The 18,954-nt window shown below is 31.7% G+C and overlaps 3 protein-coding genes across 3 annotated transcripts; 2 read left to right on the top strand and 1 right to left on the bottom strand.

Moving 5' to 3' along the window:
* Positions 1-1,822: 1,822 nt before the first annotated feature.
* On the top strand, positions 1,823-7,655 carry ING1 (RING/FYVE/PHD zinc finger superfamily protein). The gene is made up of 7 exons (XM_028081074.2): positions 1,823-1,962; positions 2,076-2,147; positions 4,902-5,089; positions 5,562-5,625; positions 5,779-5,884; positions 7,133-7,295; positions 7,384-7,655. The coding sequence occupies exons 1-7, from the start codon at positions 1,935-1,937 to the stop codon at positions 7,492-7,494; spliced, it is 732 nt and encodes a 243-aa protein (XP_027936875.1). The 5' UTR covers positions 1,823-1,934; the 3' UTR covers positions 7,495-7,655.
* A 309-nt stretch (positions 7,656-7,964) lies between these two features.
* Positions 7,965-12,539, bottom strand: LOC114191714 (chaperonin CPN60-2, mitochondrial-like). Its single transcript, XM_028081072.2, has 18 exons — positions 12,326-12,539; positions 12,047-12,071; positions 11,768-11,899; positions 11,319-11,478; positions 11,054-11,229; positions 10,872-10,967; positions 10,563-10,667; positions 10,357-10,443; positions 10,186-10,275; positions 10,016-10,096; positions 9,864-9,932; positions 9,582-9,659; positions 9,366-9,461; positions 9,162-9,261; positions 8,980-9,083; positions 8,661-8,766; positions 8,473-8,551; positions 7,965-8,291 (listed from the first exon to the last, which is right to left on the bottom strand). The coding sequence occupies exons 1-18, from the start codon at positions 12,361-12,363 to the stop codon at positions 8,186-8,188; spliced, it is 1,728 nt and encodes a 575-aa protein (XP_027936873.1). The 5' UTR covers positions 12,364-12,539; the 3' UTR covers positions 7,965-8,185.
* Positions 12,540-14,288: 1,749 nt separating this feature from the next.
* On the top strand, positions 14,289-17,641 carry LOC114189647 (NADH dehydrogenase [ubiquinone] 1 alpha subcomplex subunit 13-A). The gene is made up of 3 exons (XM_028078274.2): positions 14,289-14,613; positions 17,170-17,241; positions 17,339-17,641. The coding sequence occupies exons 1-3, from the start codon at positions 14,399-14,401 to the stop codon at positions 17,481-17,483; spliced, it is 432 nt and encodes a 143-aa protein (XP_027934075.1). The 5' UTR covers positions 14,289-14,398; the 3' UTR covers positions 17,484-17,641.
* The last annotated feature ends 1,313 nt before the right edge of the window (positions 17,642-18,954 follow it).

Genomic DNA, 18,954 nt, shown 5'->3' with positions numbered 1-18,954 from the left:
ACTTTTTATTTTTATTTTTATTATTTTTATTTTTCAATTCCATCATATATTTTTTTGTTAAATCGAGTTAATCTAATTTTTCTCATTAAATTAATAATGATAATTAATCTATAAGAATTTAATGGATAATGTGTAATGACTAAAAAAAATGATACATGTGTCATGTATTATATTATTATAATTATTATCTTTGAAAAAAATTAATCGGAATATGAGACAAAATTAATATATATATATATATATATATATATTAATTTTATTTACTCTAAATATAATGATAAAAATAAGTTAAAAATAATATTTACCCAGTAATACTTATACATGTATAAGAATACAGAAGATTTGTCTGTCAAAATCTATTACGTATATGGAAAATCAATTATAAAAGATACTTGTCTTTCACTTTTGATTCAACATATAAAACATAAACATTGTATCAAATCTATTTTTACTAGAATGTATTTAAAAATTAATCTAATTTTAAGAAAATCTTGTAATAATTTGTAGTATTTAGTATATTTTGATTATCTAAATTATGTAATTTTATATTCAATTCCTGACAAATATTTCTCGTCCATAATATTTTGTTATCTATGATAAAATATTAGTATTCAGAATACTATCTAAACTAAACAACAACAACAAATTATTAGGATTAAAATTAAAAAGTATAGAGACAAAAATACAAAATATAACAATTTATAAATAACTATAACCATATTTTAATAAAAATTATGTTATAGTATTTTCCATACTTATCATCAAAAACATTATTGTCTTTATTAAATAACGAATCATTATCAATTATATCCTCATACAAGAAAATAATAGCATTGACTAAATTATTTTTAGATAATTTTTACTAATTAATCAACTTTTTCTATATAATTTTTCAATACTGTTTTTATAAAAATATATATGTTTTTAAATTATATTACTTTTATATTTTTAATTAATTATTTATAAAAATAGTAAAAATATATAAATTATAAAATTATATTAATTCTTAAATTTATATTATTTTGACCTACACAATATGTAAAGAAAATCATTTGGTAACTTCTTTTTATCTTCCTGAAATTGGATGATTTTATTCTTTAATAAATAAAAATAATTTCATTTCATTTTATAAAATAATAATTGTATACTTTTCTTATTTCAAGATAATTAAATAATTTTTCTTTCAAAAAAAAATGATTACATATTTTTTAAAATACTATTTTTTATAAAACTATACATATACACATTAAATTGTATTATCTCTTTTTATTAATTAATTAGTCATAGAAATAATAGAATTATATATATTTTTAAGGAATAAAAAAATTGTGAATATACAATATGCTTTTACCAAGTATAATAAAAATATAAATATGAGTTCATTATAGGTTTATATGTTTTGGTTAGTTATCTACATCATTCTTAAATTTTCTTTTCATGTACATAGTAATTTGTTTTTTATTTGTTTCACTATTTTTTTTAAATTTATATCTTAAATTAAAAAAAAAAAACTTTTTTTTAATGTAACTTTTTTTCAAGTTAAAATAAGTATTTATAGTAAAAAATATCCATAAAATAAATAAAAATTACCTAGAATAAAATTATAACAATTATTTATATTCATATTTTTATAATTATAATAATTACATTTTTATTATAAGAAGAAAAAAAACTAAACACAAATACGAATATCATGGATGTATTTTTATTTCTATATAATTAAAATGTTAATTCTTACAATAATTACCTAACCAATATTTGGAATTAATTTAATTAATTGCAACAATTGAATGTATAAATCCAATCCTTAAAATTAAAATAATGAAGATTCTTAAAAGTCGTGACTCAAAAGAGTGAGGCAGAATTTACATTTAATATTTTTTTCATCTTAAACTAAAATTGAAGTTATCCCCTCAGCCCTGTTGCAAACCCTAATGTCGTTCCTTGAGGAATTTCAAGCCAGTAATTCCTTCCTCTATCTCTCACCATTTCTCTTTTGGATTTTTAGGGTTTGATTGTGTTTGTGCTTTCAATTTCGCAACAACAAACGTCTTTTGTTCTGTGTTCTTCTGTAGATTTGGATTCACTGCCTGTTATACTTCAAAAGAAGTATGCGTTGTTACGTGACTTGGATAAGAGCTTACAGGGTAATTGTAGTGTTATAATTCTATTTATTTATGCACTTCTCATGTATGTGCTTATTAAAGAGTCTGCATTTTTTTCTTCTTTAGTTTAATTTTAATGTGCTGGCAGTGAACGAAAAAATCGATTCACACTTAAACAATGAGAAACAATGAGAAATCAAATCATGCCAAGTACAAATGGTGAAGTAGTTGTAAAAATCAATAAACATGTCATACTTGATAATTGTGATTGAATGGGAGATAATATGACTATTTACTCTTTCTTTCCCTTTATCCCATGATGACAAGTAAAAACTCTATTTTCAAGCAATGCTACGTAGGTTGGTGGCTTTTATGTCATTCTATGTACCTGAGACTGAATGCACTTGTCTATTAGGATGTGATTATTGACCGATAAAAATATAGAACTTAGGAGGGAAATATAATGAAATTGAGAGACATAACTAGAAGTGGAGGAAAGATAAAAGAATAGAGAGGATATTGGGCAAGAGGAGAGAAACAAAAGCACAAAACATCCTACCTTATTTGTGAGCAGCTATCAAACATAATTCATTAATATAATTTTCTTATTTATCTTCACATATCAATATCCCAAAATGAAGATTTTGTCCTCAAAGGTTGAACATCTCAAACATTGGGAATTGCTGCTGAAACTTGAATAGATGAATACATGTAGCCTCCTCTTCAAGCAAAACCACACTAGAGCACCAAATATTGTGATGATAAGAATCTTCTTCCTTTTCATATGTTTGTTGGGATCTTTTCAGGAAGAAGACACTATGCATGGCTGTAACTTGTAGGCATCTGGACCTACCATTTCCAAAGGGTATTGACATCACTTGCATTAGGAGTGATGAAATGTTGGGTTTATTTGAGTTTTTGGAAAGATGTAACTGTAGGAAACTGGACCTACATTTTCCAGAATCCTATAGGGCCTCTAGTACCTAAGAGCAAGATTGAGCTTTAGGGACCCTTTGGAAAACATGGCGAGAAAAGGGACAAGAAGAAGAGTAGAACAGAAGAATATAGAAGATACAGAGAAAGAAGAGAGAAACTGAGAGATCATAGAATTTATGCAGTGCACTCTTGTCAGAATTAACATCAATTTGCTTTTACCAAGTAGCTATGAACTAATAGTAACTAACATCATTTTCTTATTTTTATTTAGATATCAGATGATGGTTGAATTTCCCAAAGAATTTGTATTGTCATCCGTACATAGTTGATTTCAGTAAACCGTGGAATGTGGTCACCAGGATTCAAAAACTTGTTTTCGAGATCATTGTTGCACATTCTCTCTTGCTAAAGTAAGCGGGATACTAGGTTGATATCAATCATTTGGTATAGTATATGAATCCTTGCATAGACAAATCTGGAAGCATAGTTATTATTCGGAGATAGTAGCACATAGTGATTATAGCATGATAGTGTGATAGCAGATAGTGGGATAATCACTATTATGAGGATTGTAGATACAGGCTGAATAATTACATTAAATACATATAAATGCTAAAATAACAAAATATATGCATGATGAAAAATATATTTATAATTAATAATCAGAAGCTACATTCTTAAGCTAAATACACAAATCAATAAGAACTGAAATAAAGAAATTTACAAGTATAAGCCTCCTAGTGGGTGATGCTACAGCTGCTTAAAGAGTGACTGATTATAAAAAAGACATTCAAAATAGAACCCAAACAAAGAACAAAAGGGGCGAGTGGCAGAACAGAACAAGAGACAAATAAAAAAGAAGGGTGTGCAACAGAACAGGGGCAGAGGGAGGATACAGACCTTTAGTAGAACTTTTGTGAGAACTGAAAGAAGTAGAGGATGAGCACACAATTGACATAACAGAGTGCATGCAAAATTGAGAAGTGGGAGTGGCTGGAAACAACAACAGAAAGGATTGGAGTTTTTTAGTGGTTTGTCTCAAAATAGATGGTATGAGAGAGAAGGGAATGTTGTGTGAATAAAGCTTTCAACAGAGTTCCGGGCAAGGTTCTGTACCGATCAAAGTGGTGCCACTATAATGCTGAGCGAAATGCTACAATTATAATGTTAAACATTGGTTAGACTAGAATTTTTAACTTCCAATGGTAATTTCAGTCCATTATGATAAGTTTGTGTTTGGAATTTTGAAGACCTTATGGTCCAATCAATGTTATTGTTAGAGAACTCACGTCAACTAAAGAAATGACCAAATTATAGTGTATAAGTAGTGCAAATCTTATTTTGCAAGTCAATTTTTCTGAAGTTGGATTAGGTTTAAAATCCAATTTATAGGATGGTTTCGCAACATATGCTAATAAAGTTTGTTAGACTTATTCTGTTACTTGCTATTACACCACTCACAAATATCTAATCCTTTGGGATATTTAGTCCTCAGCATGAGCGGGTGTGTTGGAGATCTTATATTGACTAAAGACAAAATAAAAAATGTAGTATACAAGTGGGTTGCAAACCTATTTGTGAGGTTGCGATAAGCTTAAAGTTCGCACTCTACATTTACAATATGTTATATGTTCATGATCTTGCTGGTGATTACTCATAAATATGATTACGTATTAGATATTAAATTAAAGATACAGAGTACTATTTTTCATATTTATGATCAATATCTACAATGCCCATTCTTGTATTGATAAAGGAAAAAGAAGAAAAGCGTAGTTGTGTGTGTCTGTTTCTACTCTTATCATATCACATCTGAGGTCTTTTTCCACTCAACATAAGCATTGTGATGTGTGTAAACAGATATTCAAAGGCAAAATGAACAGCGTTGTGAACATGAAATTGAAGATATTAGGCGGGGAGTTAGGTCTGGAAACATTACACCTGATACTTCAGTTATTAGATTCTCTGATGAAGCGCTTGATGAGCAAAAGCATAGTATCAGGGTTGCTGATGAAAAAGTAGCCTTGGCTGTCCAGGCATATGATTTGGTAGTCCACATTTCTCTTGTTATGTTCATTTTTAAGACCTTCGTTAATGCTTGTCTTTGAATATATCAGCCTGGACTTTGATATTGCGTTCTTTTTGTAATACCTACTGTGATATAACTAGATCAAAAGATTGTATTTATGCAACCCTGCTATCTGTATTTTTGTTTCTTTACTAGTTTCTTTTTTCTTTTCTGGGTTGTCAAAGATTTTAGTTACACTCAAGTGTTCATTGCCTGTGAAACAGTTATACAAACATGGTTTGTGTATATTATTTTCCTTTTATTACACACTTCATTTGGCTTAAGATCTTGGGAGTTGGGTAAAGAGTTATATATGCAAGTATTATCGTTTGGTAAGAGAAATCCAGTTCAGGAATAGATATTGGGATAAATTTGCAGTGAAGTTAGTGGAAACTGGTTTCGTACTTTAATTTCATGAATTTAGTAATTACATATTCATCATTTTGTTGCAGGTAGACACACACATACAATACCTTGATCAGTATCTTAAAAAGTTTGATGAGGAGCTTCGACGTGGTACTGCACTTCCTACCTTTTTTGTGCAGCTCATAATCTGTATTGTAAATGTTATTAATAGTCTTTTTATGTGATATAGTTGAAGTATATGGTGTTTGATGACAAACTAATTCTATTTGTTAATAAAACCTAATTTTATATGATTAATGACAGAAAGAGAAAATGCTGCAATAGCTGGAGTGCCTGCTTCAGGACCAGAGGGTAATACAAAATCTGGAAGGGGTAATGAAAGTGGGACTGGTAGAGGAGGGCGAAAAAAGTATGTAACTCTTCTAGAAATCATTTTAATCGATTTTGTAATAGCTTATAAATTATCCTTTTTGCTTTTTGACTGTCACACATGCATTTCCTAAATAAGAATCCTGCCTTTATGGTACTGTTTTGTGCTGAACTCCAGAATTACTTCTCGAGTACAAATTCGGGGTTTCCACCTAACAATATCATACCTCAGTTCCTCTAATGTCTGTACCCAAATTAATATAAAATAACTTATAACTGTCACGTCATAATAACCTATAACTGCCTAATCCGAAATTGATGCAAAAATAACTTCCTATTGCAAATTATAAGGGCCTGAATCAGATTTGGTCCTATCAATGACTCCCGGTAAACCACCTTGTCCTCAAGGCCTAAAATAAGGAAACTACTCCTTGCTGATCAGCACTGAATTTGGTTTCATGAATTCAAGACCTTTGAATTATCTTTCTCCCCCCTAAAATAGAATCCCAAATGGCTTGCCAGTGGCCACATTGAAAACAATAACCTTCTTCCCTTTTTTGAACGTACTCTTGACAGGGAAGATGCTTAGTGCCATGATACTAAATATATTTTTTCTTAATTATTAGCAACAGTGCCTGTACCTGCTCCCAGTCTCTACTTTACGCTTGGTGAAGAATAGAATGTTTTTGTTACTTGAATTCAATTTGTGATACCTAAAAGCATCGAGTCAGAGAAGTTAATGAATAGGCAGATGTCAATTTTGCTGTAAGAAATGTATGATGTTCTCCTGCTATCATCCCATGTTTATATGCCTTTTCTTCATTTAATACTTTCACGACATTTGACATTATGCTATACTTCCTTGTTGTTATGTGCTTGTACATCGCTGTCCGGATACCTTACTGTCATCAATCATAGCATCTCTATATGTAGTTGAACCTCAATTAATCCTAAGTACCAAGTATATGAAAGTTCTAGATCCTCAAAATACTACTTATTTTGGAAGCCAAATTTATTTTCAGAAATGTTTTTCATAATGAAAAATCTTTATGATGTAATAAAATATCGGAATTTATTTTTATAATTCCTAATATCTAATCAATATCGGAAATGATCAACAGCAGCAGATTTCATTTTACTCTCAAAACAGCATTTTCCCTAAAACATTTAATATAATGACGAGTGGTAATAATAATTTTAGCTTTCTCTTTTTGTTCTCCTGTTTTCCGATTACGAAGAGCTTACAAAAAAGTTACAAGCTGATGCATATTTTGAATTAACTCTCCAGAACACGCCAAACCACATTGGTCACAGCGGCGGCAACAGAAGCACAGACCACAGCAAAGCCAACTGGCATGGATTTAGATTTACCTGTTGATCCAAATGAACCCACATACTGCTTTTGTAATCAAGTTAGCTATGGAGCAATGGTTGCATGTGATAACCCCAACGTAGGTGTTTATTTTTTCCAAATACATTTTTTGTCCATTTTACCTACAATGCTTACACATCATTTCCTTGATCTATTTAAATTTACAGTGCAAAATAGAGTGGTTTCATTTCGGTTGTGTTGGTCTGAAAGAGCAACCAAAAGGAAAATGGTACTGTTCAAATTGCGCAACAACAAAAAATCGGCGTAGAGGCAAATGAGGCTGAGAGAAGAATAAGAATAAGCTTAAAAAACGATACAGCGTGTGTATATCTGAATATCTCTAGAAGGGTGTTATTTATTAGGGAAATTTTGAAACAGTTCATTTCCAATGACTTATATGTATGGTGTATGTCAATGTATTAAGAATTGGTTTGGCACATATTTCAGACCTATCTGTTCCTTTACTGTTCCCCAGGTCATGGAATTCTGCACTAATGATAAAATCCAAACTAAACAGAATAAAGCACATCTCGATCATCAGGAGACAATAAAAGTGAAAACCGTAACCAGATGGGAAACAAACTTAGTTCTACTTTTCGTTCAGATGACCATGATTCATCGAGGTACTTATGTCAAATCGTTACATTGTAAAAACTATAGCTAGGTCGGATAAAAGATAAATTATGACGATTGTTTCCAGTTTCGGATATTGGTGCTAAATATGATCGATCGGAAGATCAAGAATACCTTAAACAAACAACTTTCCCGGAACAATACCTTGATTTGGGAGGTAAAAATTGTTACAAATAAATGTCTTTTAATTTGAATTATTGCAGTCAATTTTACTTACCTACATCTCGTTCTCTCACTATGATTACAGTGATGCCTTCACAAATAATTCAGCTAAAAAAAGGTTGTAATCAGCACCAATTCTTTGTCTTCAGGTGCGATCAAATCAATCGAAGCCGGTTAATAACCCATGCCACCCATTCCACCGGCCATAGCTGGGGTATCTTTATCATCCTTAGGAAGTTCAGACACGACAGCTTCAGTTGTTGTCATCAAAGATGATACACTGCAGAAAAAGGGTCATAAACATTAAGCAATCTACATAACAACAAAAAAGTACACATGACACCATTTTAAAAACCCAGAGTAGAAATGTATCAATATAAATCTAGAAGTTATAACCAAGTACATCACAAACAAATAGTTAAAATGCATCAATATCAACATAAAATTACAGAATATCCTACCTTGCTGCATCAACCAAGGCTGTCCTAATCACCTTCAATGGGTCAATGATTCCGGATTTAACCATATCCACATACTCGCCTAATTACGGAACAGAAAAACAAAAATAAAAATGCATCAGCAAAATCAGTCTCTCTGCTGACGAGGAATGAAAACACAACCAGGGAAAATGAAATAAAAGAACACTAACCCTTGGCAGCATCATATCCTAGATCATTATCACCTTGTTCCAATAGTTTACCAACAACAACCGCACCCTCAACTCCCGCATTTGATGCAATTGTGAGCACAGGTGTCTGCATTATATTTGGGGACAAGCAATATAGAATGACAACCCATATTAGCAATTTCAGTTAAAAGTCTTTAACAACATGGATCTTAGGAATATAAACTCATACAGTAGAATGAACACTAGGATGAGAAAAAAATCTTGGAGCAAGTTTTGCTTGCACAAGTGTCAGAATCAAAAATGTAATATGAGGAGCAGAAGAGCAATTCAAAAAACAAACCTTTAAAGCGTTTTGGATAATCTGGACGCCAATCTTCTGATCAAAGTTAGCAGTTTGAAGTTTATCCAACTCTTTTGATGCATATAGAAGAGCAACACCGCCACCTGAAGTATCAGAACAAATTGAGGTCAGATCTGATTCATGATTGTAAAACTAATCAACTGTATGCACTGATATTTTACCAGGTACTATGCCCTCTTCAACAGCAGCCTTAGTTGCATTCAAGGCATCTGTCACTCTATCCTTCTTTTCACCAACTTCAGCTTCGCTGGCTCCTCCAATCTGTAGTAAGTTATTTCTCAAATGTTACTCTTGTCAACGTAGAACCTCAGTGGGATTTTCACAACGGACAAACCATTAAAACAAAATGAAAAAAGTAGGTATACCTTGAGCACTGCAACACCACCAGAAAGCTTGGCTAATCTTTCTTGTAATTTTTCCTTGTCATAATCTGAGGTGCTATTTTCAATTGCTGACCTAATCTGTTTGTCAAAAAAAGTCATCACAAACAAATCAGATGTGGCATTAAATCTGACATGTTGACGGAACATAGAATACATGTATAATGGGGAAACCAAATCTATAAATAAACTCAGTCAAACCTGTTCGCATCTTTCCTCAATTGCTTTCTTGTCACCAGCTCCATCAAGAATGACAGTGTCATCCTTAGAAATTGTTATCTGCAACAATGAGAACCTAAGTGAGTTGCCCATACTAACCCTATGTACTTCCATCATAAGAACAGAGAACACAACAAAAATATATTCCAATATCAAACAAGAGAGTTGCTACAGGAAATTCAACATCCTCAACCAGAACCAGTAAACAACATTAAAAGTTCTACAGTGCCTTCAAATGTTTTACAAATAAAGCTAAATTCTTACTTTTTTGCAAGTGCCAAGCATATCCAAATCCACTTTTTCAAGCTTCAAGCCAAGTTCTTCAGTGATAAGCTATTGGGATACAGAAAAGGTATCATTAGTAAGTTAACAAAATAAATTTTAATGCAGCAGTAACCTCAAAACAGTAAACTTACTGCTCCTCCTGTTAGAACTGCAAGATCTTGAAGACCGGACTTCCTATTTTCACCAAAACCAGGGGCTTTAATTGCACATACCTACAAGCAAAGCTTCATATATAAGCTCAACTCCACAAAATTAACAATACAAAGTTTTAGGAACCTACAGCCAAGCAGGCAATACAAACCTTAATTCCAGCCCGAAGCTTATTTAGAATAAGTGTTGCAAGTGCATCACTTTCAACATCCTCAGCAACAATCAATAATGGTCTTTGTCTCTGGAAAAGAGAGTAGGTGTCAACAGCCAATATCAATATTTTAAAAGTCAGATGCAAAAGAAAGGGAATGGCACTTCTCACCTTCAAAGCTAACTCTAAAACTTTAACTACAGCATTTATACTTGAGATTTTCTTCTCATGGATTAGAATGAGGGGATCCTCAAGTTCCTACAGGAACAAGACATGCATGGTAAGTATATATAAAACAAAGATTCATGAGCAAGGGATATCAAAAACTGCCATAAATAGTCTAATGTTGTGAATTACATAGATAAGAAAGAACATACACATTTCTGGTTCTTATCATTTGTTATGAAATAAGGAGATATGTAGCCCCTGTCAAGCTTCATTCCTTCAACAACTTCCAACTCATTATATAAAGTTTTGCCATCCTGAAATAGTTCCATGATCAAGGCTTATAATAAGCTAAAAATATGAAAGGAGTAAAAATTCAAAACAACTAAACAACGCTCACTTATTTCCACAGAGAAAAGTAAAACAGCAAAAATAAAAATAAAAATAAAAATAAAAATCTTTCTACAAGTAAAACAGGCATATAAAACACCAATAAATAGCATGATCAGATTAGAACTTACTGAAATGGTGATAACTCCCTCTTTGCCAACTTTCTCCATAGCTTTGGCAATCAGCTCACCAATTTCTCGCTCTCCATTAGCAGATATTGTACCAACCTGACAATTCAAATTCAAAACTTAAGTCCATATTAGCATCCCCTGCAATGTGCAAGGAAAGATTCTAACAAAGAGGTTCCACAAACCTGTGCTATTTCTTCGGATGTGCTAATCATGCGAGCTCTGCTTTTCAAGTTTGTTACAACAGCGTCAACAGCCATACTTATACCACGCCTCAGGTCCATTGCATTCATTCCAGCTGCAACTGATTTGCAGCCCTCGGTAAATATGGCTCGTGTAAGGACCGTGGCACATGTGGTTCCTGCAAAACAATTAAAATGCTCCCTCATTATTCAGTCATGGTAAAATTGAAATTACTAAATAATAAAAGCGTTAGATATATCAGCTTACCATCACCAGCCACATCATTAGTAGCATTAGCAACCTGCTTTACGAGACTGGCACCGATATTCTTCACTTTATCATTGAATTCAATGCTCTTTGCAACAGTTACTCCATCTTTAGTTACTTTAGGGCCACCGAAACTTTGCTCAATTACCACATTACGCCCCTTAAAGAGAATAAATTCAACATTAATCAACTATTGAACAATGGCAATACCTCAAAACAGACTAGCATTAATGTCGTTCATTCTTTTGTAAAATACTGGTTTTGTCCCTCGAAAGCAAAAAGTTGACTTCTTAAACAAATGAGATTGCAGCCACAATAATACATAAGTGACAATCCTTCTACACTTACCCCTTACTCTACCTCCTTCACAAATATTAACACTCCCCCATCAACAATGATTTTAAGAAAACAACAAACTCAAGAAGCAATCAAACAATCCCCTCGGTTACCTTGGGACCCATGGTTACTTTGACAGCATCTGCAAGTTCTTCAACACCCTTAAGCATCAGAGCCCGAGCCTCCACACCAAATTTAATGTCCTTAGCCGCATAATTTCGCCTCCAGCTCAACGTACTTCCAACCTAAATCATGCAGCAAAAGAGAACAGACAAACAAAACAGAAAAGACTAAGGATTCACTCACACAAATCTCCAAAAATAAAATCTCAAATTTCAAATGCCAGCGTTACAATACTATAAAAAAGTGTCATTAAAGAACTAGAATTCCACCTGTTTGCTGCCACTCCTAGCAATTCTGCAACCAAAGAAACAGCAATTCAAAGTCAAAAAAACCCAATCAATCCCAATCAAGTGTTAGCCTCCAAACCCACAACGTAGCACCCAACATGTAAGAATCAAACACACAATACCCAGTGAGGTAATGATTAAAAAAAATCAAATTTTGATCCATTTTGCAAGATTTTCTGTGACCCAAAGGAACATTTTGACTTCCAAACAACACAGGAATAAAAAAGAACAAACAGAAGCAAGAGTGGATAAGAGGGTGACCTTGCTTTGGAGGCGAGGCTAGAAGCAAAGCGATACATGATGGGAATATGAAAAATTAAGAGAGAAAGTAAAGAAAATGCAGCAATGGAGCACCTAGTGCAAAGGCAAAGTGAGAAATGGAGAGTGTGCGTGGGGTTTATGAGAATAAAGAGGAGGGTCTGGAAGAAGCGGCTTCTTGTACTAGGGTTTAAGCCACCAACCCCCACACCATCTTCATAGTTCATGATTTTATTTTATTTTTTTGAATAATTAAACTGAAATATTAAAAAAAAAAAAAACACCAGTGTTTGTATGTTTGCATGGCACAAAACACAGGTTAATCATTTTTCACATTAATTCAAAAGTATACTAATAAAAATAATAATGATATTTAAAATGTTGATTTTGAAAATATTTTAATATGATAAATGATTTTTCATCTTTTGTCTTCAAATAATCATTATTGATAAAAAAAATATACATGATCCTAGAATTCAATACCAACTTGGGAATAAATATGAAAAATGAAGTGGTTGTAAAACTCATTTCCACTAAAAGAAATATTTCTCTTTTTAAAAAACAATACATAACATATTAAAGTGAGAAATAAATTAAATTATAAACAAAATATGAAATATAATTTTAATTTCTTAAGTTAACTCTTTATTATCCAATATAGTTACAAAGTTATTGTAAAAGTTTTTCTTATATATAATATATTGCACATAAAAAAATATATGAACATTGGATTCAGTTTGAAATTATAATTATAATTATCTTAAAATTTGTAATATAAATAAAAAGATTGATGACCGCTTAATTTTATATTATATTCTAACGATATGAAATATAACAATAACACAATACAATAAATTCTTTTAATCAATATACTATGTAATAAGATGAATTTTTTTAAGAAGGTTCCTACATCAGATTAAATCAGATCATAATCTAAAGATGTTTCACGCTTATGAATGTCAATATAACAAATAACATTAGGTAGATTAGAAAAAAATATATATTGGAAGAGAAGATTTTTATATATGACTATGGAACCTTTTATATATATATATATATATATATATATATATATATATATATATATATATATATATATATATATATATATATATTCAATTTTCCTTAATAAAACATATAACATATAAGTATTTTACGATTCTTCTGCAAAAATAGTTAAAATATACATTTTGAAATCTTCATTTTTAAAAATAAAAAGTAAAGAATGTGAAACAAATATGTCATAAAAATGTTAAAAATTTGGAAACAAGTATATATGAAATTAAATATAGTTTTTTTTTTTCACTTAATCAAACACACTGTCTAGTTTCTCTTATATCTAATAGTAATATAATTATCAAAATAAACAGAATTTAAAAAAAAAATACCCATAAGCAAGTCAAACTTTAATGCATGACTTTATTTATTTGTTTTTTTTTTATAATTTTTGAAGAACCTGTGTTTGTAAGTATATAAATCATGCATTAAATTTTCAACAGTGACATGTAAGTTGAAGTGCAATAGTAATTATAAAGGAAGGATTTGATTTTTAATATGAATATAAAATTGATATTTTATCGATCAGATGAGAAAATAGTTAAAAAATATTTTTCCAATTATTTTATTTTTTAATAAATTTTAAAGAATTACAGAGTATCCGCAATAGAAAAAATTCCTGAAGACTCATAAAGCAAGAAGGTTTTTCCTTCCTGCATTTCGAAATTTAAAATGAAAATCTTAAACTAGAAAATAAAATTAGAATTTTGAAGTATATAAGGGTGCAGGCTAAAATTGTGGAGGTGCAGGAAGAATCTCTCCAAATGGAAGAAGTGGGCCTATTGTACGTTGTGGGCTGGGATAAGGTCCAACAAAATGGAATACGTTGTAAGACTATCCACTTCAGATTCGGACCCGAATGTAAAACCCGAATCCGTTTCAGTTCCCCTTTACACACACTGAAACAACAGAGAGAAGAGAGACAAAGCAAGTGCGAGTGCGTGAACTCAATTGTTGATTGTTATTACTGTTTCTTATATTCCACACAAGGAGCGTCCGAAGAGAGGAGATCGGAAAAAGATGACGGAGGCCCATATAAGGAACAAGCCAGGGATGGTGAGCGTGAAGGACATGCCGGTTCTCCAGGACGGTCCACCGCCGGGCGGGTTCGCACCGGTCCGGTTCGCTCGCCGCATCCCTAACAAGGGCCCAAGCGCCGTCGCCATCTTCCTCGCTGCCTTCGGAACATTCTCTTGGGGCATGTACCAGGTCGGCCAGGGCAACAAGATCCGAAGGTTCTTCTCTTCTCTTTTCCATCGTTTTTTTCTTCTTTTTGATTTAATTCTCTATTTTCGAAATCTTTCTAGCAATTGAAGTTTTTACATTCTGTATCAGGAGTGAATTCCATTCTGTATTCACCTGTTTTTTAATGTAATCAAGAAATCATCTTAGGTTTCCTCATTCTAATTTCGTAATATTATTTCGTTAATTTTATTTGTCGTTACTTTTGTGATTCCTTCTCCTATTTGTGTTTATATTTGAATAGATGCCTGAACTATTTGGCTTGTTTAGAATGTTTGCCGTATCATGATCAAAGTTTAGCTTTTGAGAGAAACTTGTTTAGTTTCTCCTTCTACTGGTGTTAATGGATAAACTAGTCCAAACAAAACCTTTTTAGTGTTTTTGTGTCATTTTATAATTGTGCATCCTATTGCCAATTACATATTCTCAATTCTAGTATTCAGTTATTGTTGGCTGTTGTTCTGTCTTTTTTTATTTGCCCGTGATTCTTTAACAGCGTATATTAATACAGAAATTTATATTTTTAAATCTTACAATTTGAAGTGTTGTCGACAAATTCTGGGATTTAATTGAGCGTTTTGAGCTTGTGATCTGTTATTCGAGACTATTATGAATCATTTGACTTGTAGATTTAATTGTGGCGTTGGATTATTACTCTAGGAATCTGCTTCTTTGCTAGGAATCTAGATTTATTCACTGTAGTTGAATTTGAGTGAAATTATGTCAACTAATTGCCTCGTTGTTGAGGACCATCCTTGCAATTGACGTTTTTCATTCTGTATGAGCAGTGATTCGATTTTGTATTGACTTTAGTCTTGTAGTTATTATCTCTGATTTCATTATATTATTATTTTTTTTTATTACTTGTGGCTGTTATCTTTTTTTTTTACAACAAGGCGACTTGGGATACTACCTGACCTAATAGTTTAAATTAATAGGTGTTTAAAGTTTTAGTGCTTTTCGTAAAGCAATTTAGAACACCAGGAATAACTTCTATGAAAGTGTTTAAGTGTCTCACCATAAGCTTTGGTCTTCCTTGATTCTTTGGCAAAGTCACCACCAAATAGTCCAATTCCACTTTTATAAACGAAAACCTTAGTTAAATGTTGCACATCTTTACTTCACCCCAGCCTCTTGATTTAATCATACAACCCATGGTAACCTCCAAATCACATTCCAATTTCGCGTTGGAATAGAAGAACTATAGATAGAGGCCATTGGTAGCATCATTGTATTTACTTTCATTGTTATTGAAAGACTTCATAGTTGTTTCCTTGGTCTTCTCCATTGCTTCATGGATATTGCCAATAGTTGTTTTTCTTTCCACATCTACAAGATGTAGTACATGAGCAAGCGGAACTTTGACTTTGAGAGTAAAAACCACATGATTGCAAATGCGGAGGCAGCAATGATGGGCCTCAGGGACATTGAGAACAATTGTTAATTTATGAATCATAAAGGGAGAGATTTTTCGTTGTTCTGACTTGTATGTTTAATTATGATGTCGAGTTGTTAAATGTTACTACTGGAATTTGCATCTTTCCTTGATATCAAACTGGATACCTTGGAATGTGCATTTCTTTAATATATTTGAATGAATATTCTGTTAACTAATGACCCTAACCAAACATTTTTGGTTTGTTTGATTCCTCTGTGATTTGGTTGTTTCCTTGATTTCCACCTTGTATTTTCTTAACAATCCGGTTGATTATAACTTATATGCAAGCCATGTATTCGAAAAATGATTTATTCAATCTAGTTAGAATTAAATAATCAAGGATTCATTTTTACCAAAAATAGTTTGACCGTGGAAAATGTCTTCAGTCGAGATAAGCTTCTTGAACTAAATGAATACATAAAAGTACTCGCACAAGAAATATTTTCAGGTGAGAACATTGTATTCAGGAAAATTGAAAATGCTTTTCCCTTTTGAAGGGTTGTTCCAGTTGACCATAAAAAAAATTTACACTCTTATTAATTATTCTTAAGAAAATGGGTTGGATCGATTCAAAATTTGTCTGGAAAGTAGAAAAACAAAGCAGTCTGTATTTTCCTGTGTAAGTTAATTTTTTATTGGAATATTGTTTCTCTTGCGTCTTTTTTTTGGAAAAAGGATTTAGACAAAAGACAACTCTTTTAGTGCTCTTGGTGTTATTTTTCTTATAAAATTGGAGTTTCTGATTAGTAACGAGAGGTGAGGTGATCCCCAATTTTGATTTGAAAAAAGTATCAAAAGAGCCTACTTTATTACTCCTAGATTTTGTCCATGAAAAGAAATGTATTTTTGTGCATATTCTTGGATATTTCCTTCTCACCGTGAGTCTCTGATTTCACTGTTTTTTATTCTTCGTTTATGATTGGTTTTGGCTATTGGGGGATGTGATTCTGCAAAATAATATATATATATATATATATATATATATATATATATATATATATATATATATATATATATATATATCCGTTCAAGGAAGAACCAGACCACGTAGGTTTGCTTTCAGTTCCTACTCAAAAACTAAAACTGATGTATAATGTTTCACTTCCTATAGGGCACTGAAGGAAGAAAAGTATTCTGCCCGCCGATCCATACTCCCTGTGCTACAGGCTGAGGAGGATGAGAGGTATTTGAGACTCTTTCACCAATTTTGTATCGTCACATAGACAGCTACTGTTGTGCTAGCAATTTAAATCTCCATTATTTTTTGTTTCCTTCTCTAGATTTGTTAAAGAGTGGCATAAATACCTCGAGTATGAGGCAGAAGTGATGAAGGATGTGCCTGGTTGGAAGGTTGGTGAAAGTGTGTACAATTCTGGGAGATGGGTGCCCCCAGCAAGTGGTGAGTTGCGTCCTGATATCTGGTGATGTTTTTTCAGCCATCTCCATCCGAATTTGTGCTGCTTCTTGCATGTTCGTAGCATTCTGGTACTTTTGTCCAGTCTCTAAAATAAATTTGTATCTGGAATATTTGTGACTTCTTTGCGAAATTTTAAAACAAGAATGCATTTTGAATTTGTTCTTCATGTTGACAATAGCACTTAATATCAGATGTATGTCAGTATAAGAATGCACATCCTTGGCATTACAAACTGTGCACTTTTTTCGTAACTTTGGGAAGAAGAAGAACTCTCAAACCCAAAAAGAGAGAAATGGTGAAATTTTTAACAGTTTTTAAACAGCTTTGCCAATGATGTAGGGGATTAGAGAATGCTCCCATCTTAGCTCTGATTTCTAGAACAATAAAGCACAAACTTAATTGGAGGAAAGAAGGGTTAATTCCAACTATTTGGAAAAATTTTATGTTCCTTGTTTCATATTTCCTTAGTCATTAGTTTTAAGTGATTAAGTGAGCACGGAATGGCGACACTACTATAAAGAAGCGGTGCCTAACTCTGGACACTGAAATATGTGTGATTAGAAGTTTGAGGCTGATTGTTTTGAGGAATCAGAATCGAAGTGAGAGCCTTGAATCATATCATATGTTGTAGGTCTCTGATATTGGCAAGTTTTCAAAAGAAAAGGTGAAAAGGGTAGAGGCAAAAATTAGGGATGTAGAAAACAACACATTTGGTTCCGTTATATTTACTAGCATCACAGGTATTCCCTACAGATAAATTAAATTTAATGAAGAAGCTTCGTAGATATTTAGTCTAAAATTTTATACCCAAGCACGTGCAGAAGTTCAATCACATGATTTAGAATCAAGTTGTCCATGAAATTAGATGGCGTTTGAATGATGAATATTACCCATGTAACTTATTTTTTTACCTATAGCAATCTACTATGAAAACGTTATTTTGCTACTTGTCATTTGCAATTATTTTTCTCAGTTAAATTGTTTTTATTACATAGGATCAAATATTATAAAGGCATATCATTTTTTTTAATTATGAGAAGATTAGTCGATTGTAAAGAGATTTTGAGTAGTTACCTTTTTTTTATTCTACGTGAGCGTTCCAGGATCTTAGTTTCTTTTTTATCTTTTGTTTTCTTTATTTTTTACATCGATGATATTTATTATAAATTATTCTCTTGTAATTTAAATATTATTAAAGTTAAAACAGAAAAAAAATTATATACCATAAATATGTTGTAGTGTCTTTTTATATTGAAACAATATCAATAAAAGAGCTTACGTTGAATAGGCAAAAACTAAATGTATATGCGTAAAAATTGGAGAATATCTTAAAAAATTCAACGTGTTTGTGTGTGTGTGCTGATTTTTTAATTTATATTTGTAGATAATTCTACGTATTTGAATTAATTAAAAAAAGATAAGAAGAAAATTACTCAATAAAGCTTGAATGATTAAATCTAAAATAATTTTTAAATTGAA

This window comes from Vigna unguiculata, chromosome 7, assembly GCF_037176805.1.
Source record: "Vigna unguiculata cultivar grain cowpea cultivar isolate G323 ecotype 2 chromosome 7, ASM3717680v1, whole genome shotgun sequence".
Taxonomy (NCBI): domain Eukaryota; kingdom Viridiplantae; phylum Streptophyta; class Magnoliopsida; order Fabales; family Fabaceae; genus Vigna; species Vigna unguiculata.
The sequence above is the reverse complement of the archived record's forward strand: the minus strand, read 5'-3'. Positions and strand labels throughout refer to the sequence as shown.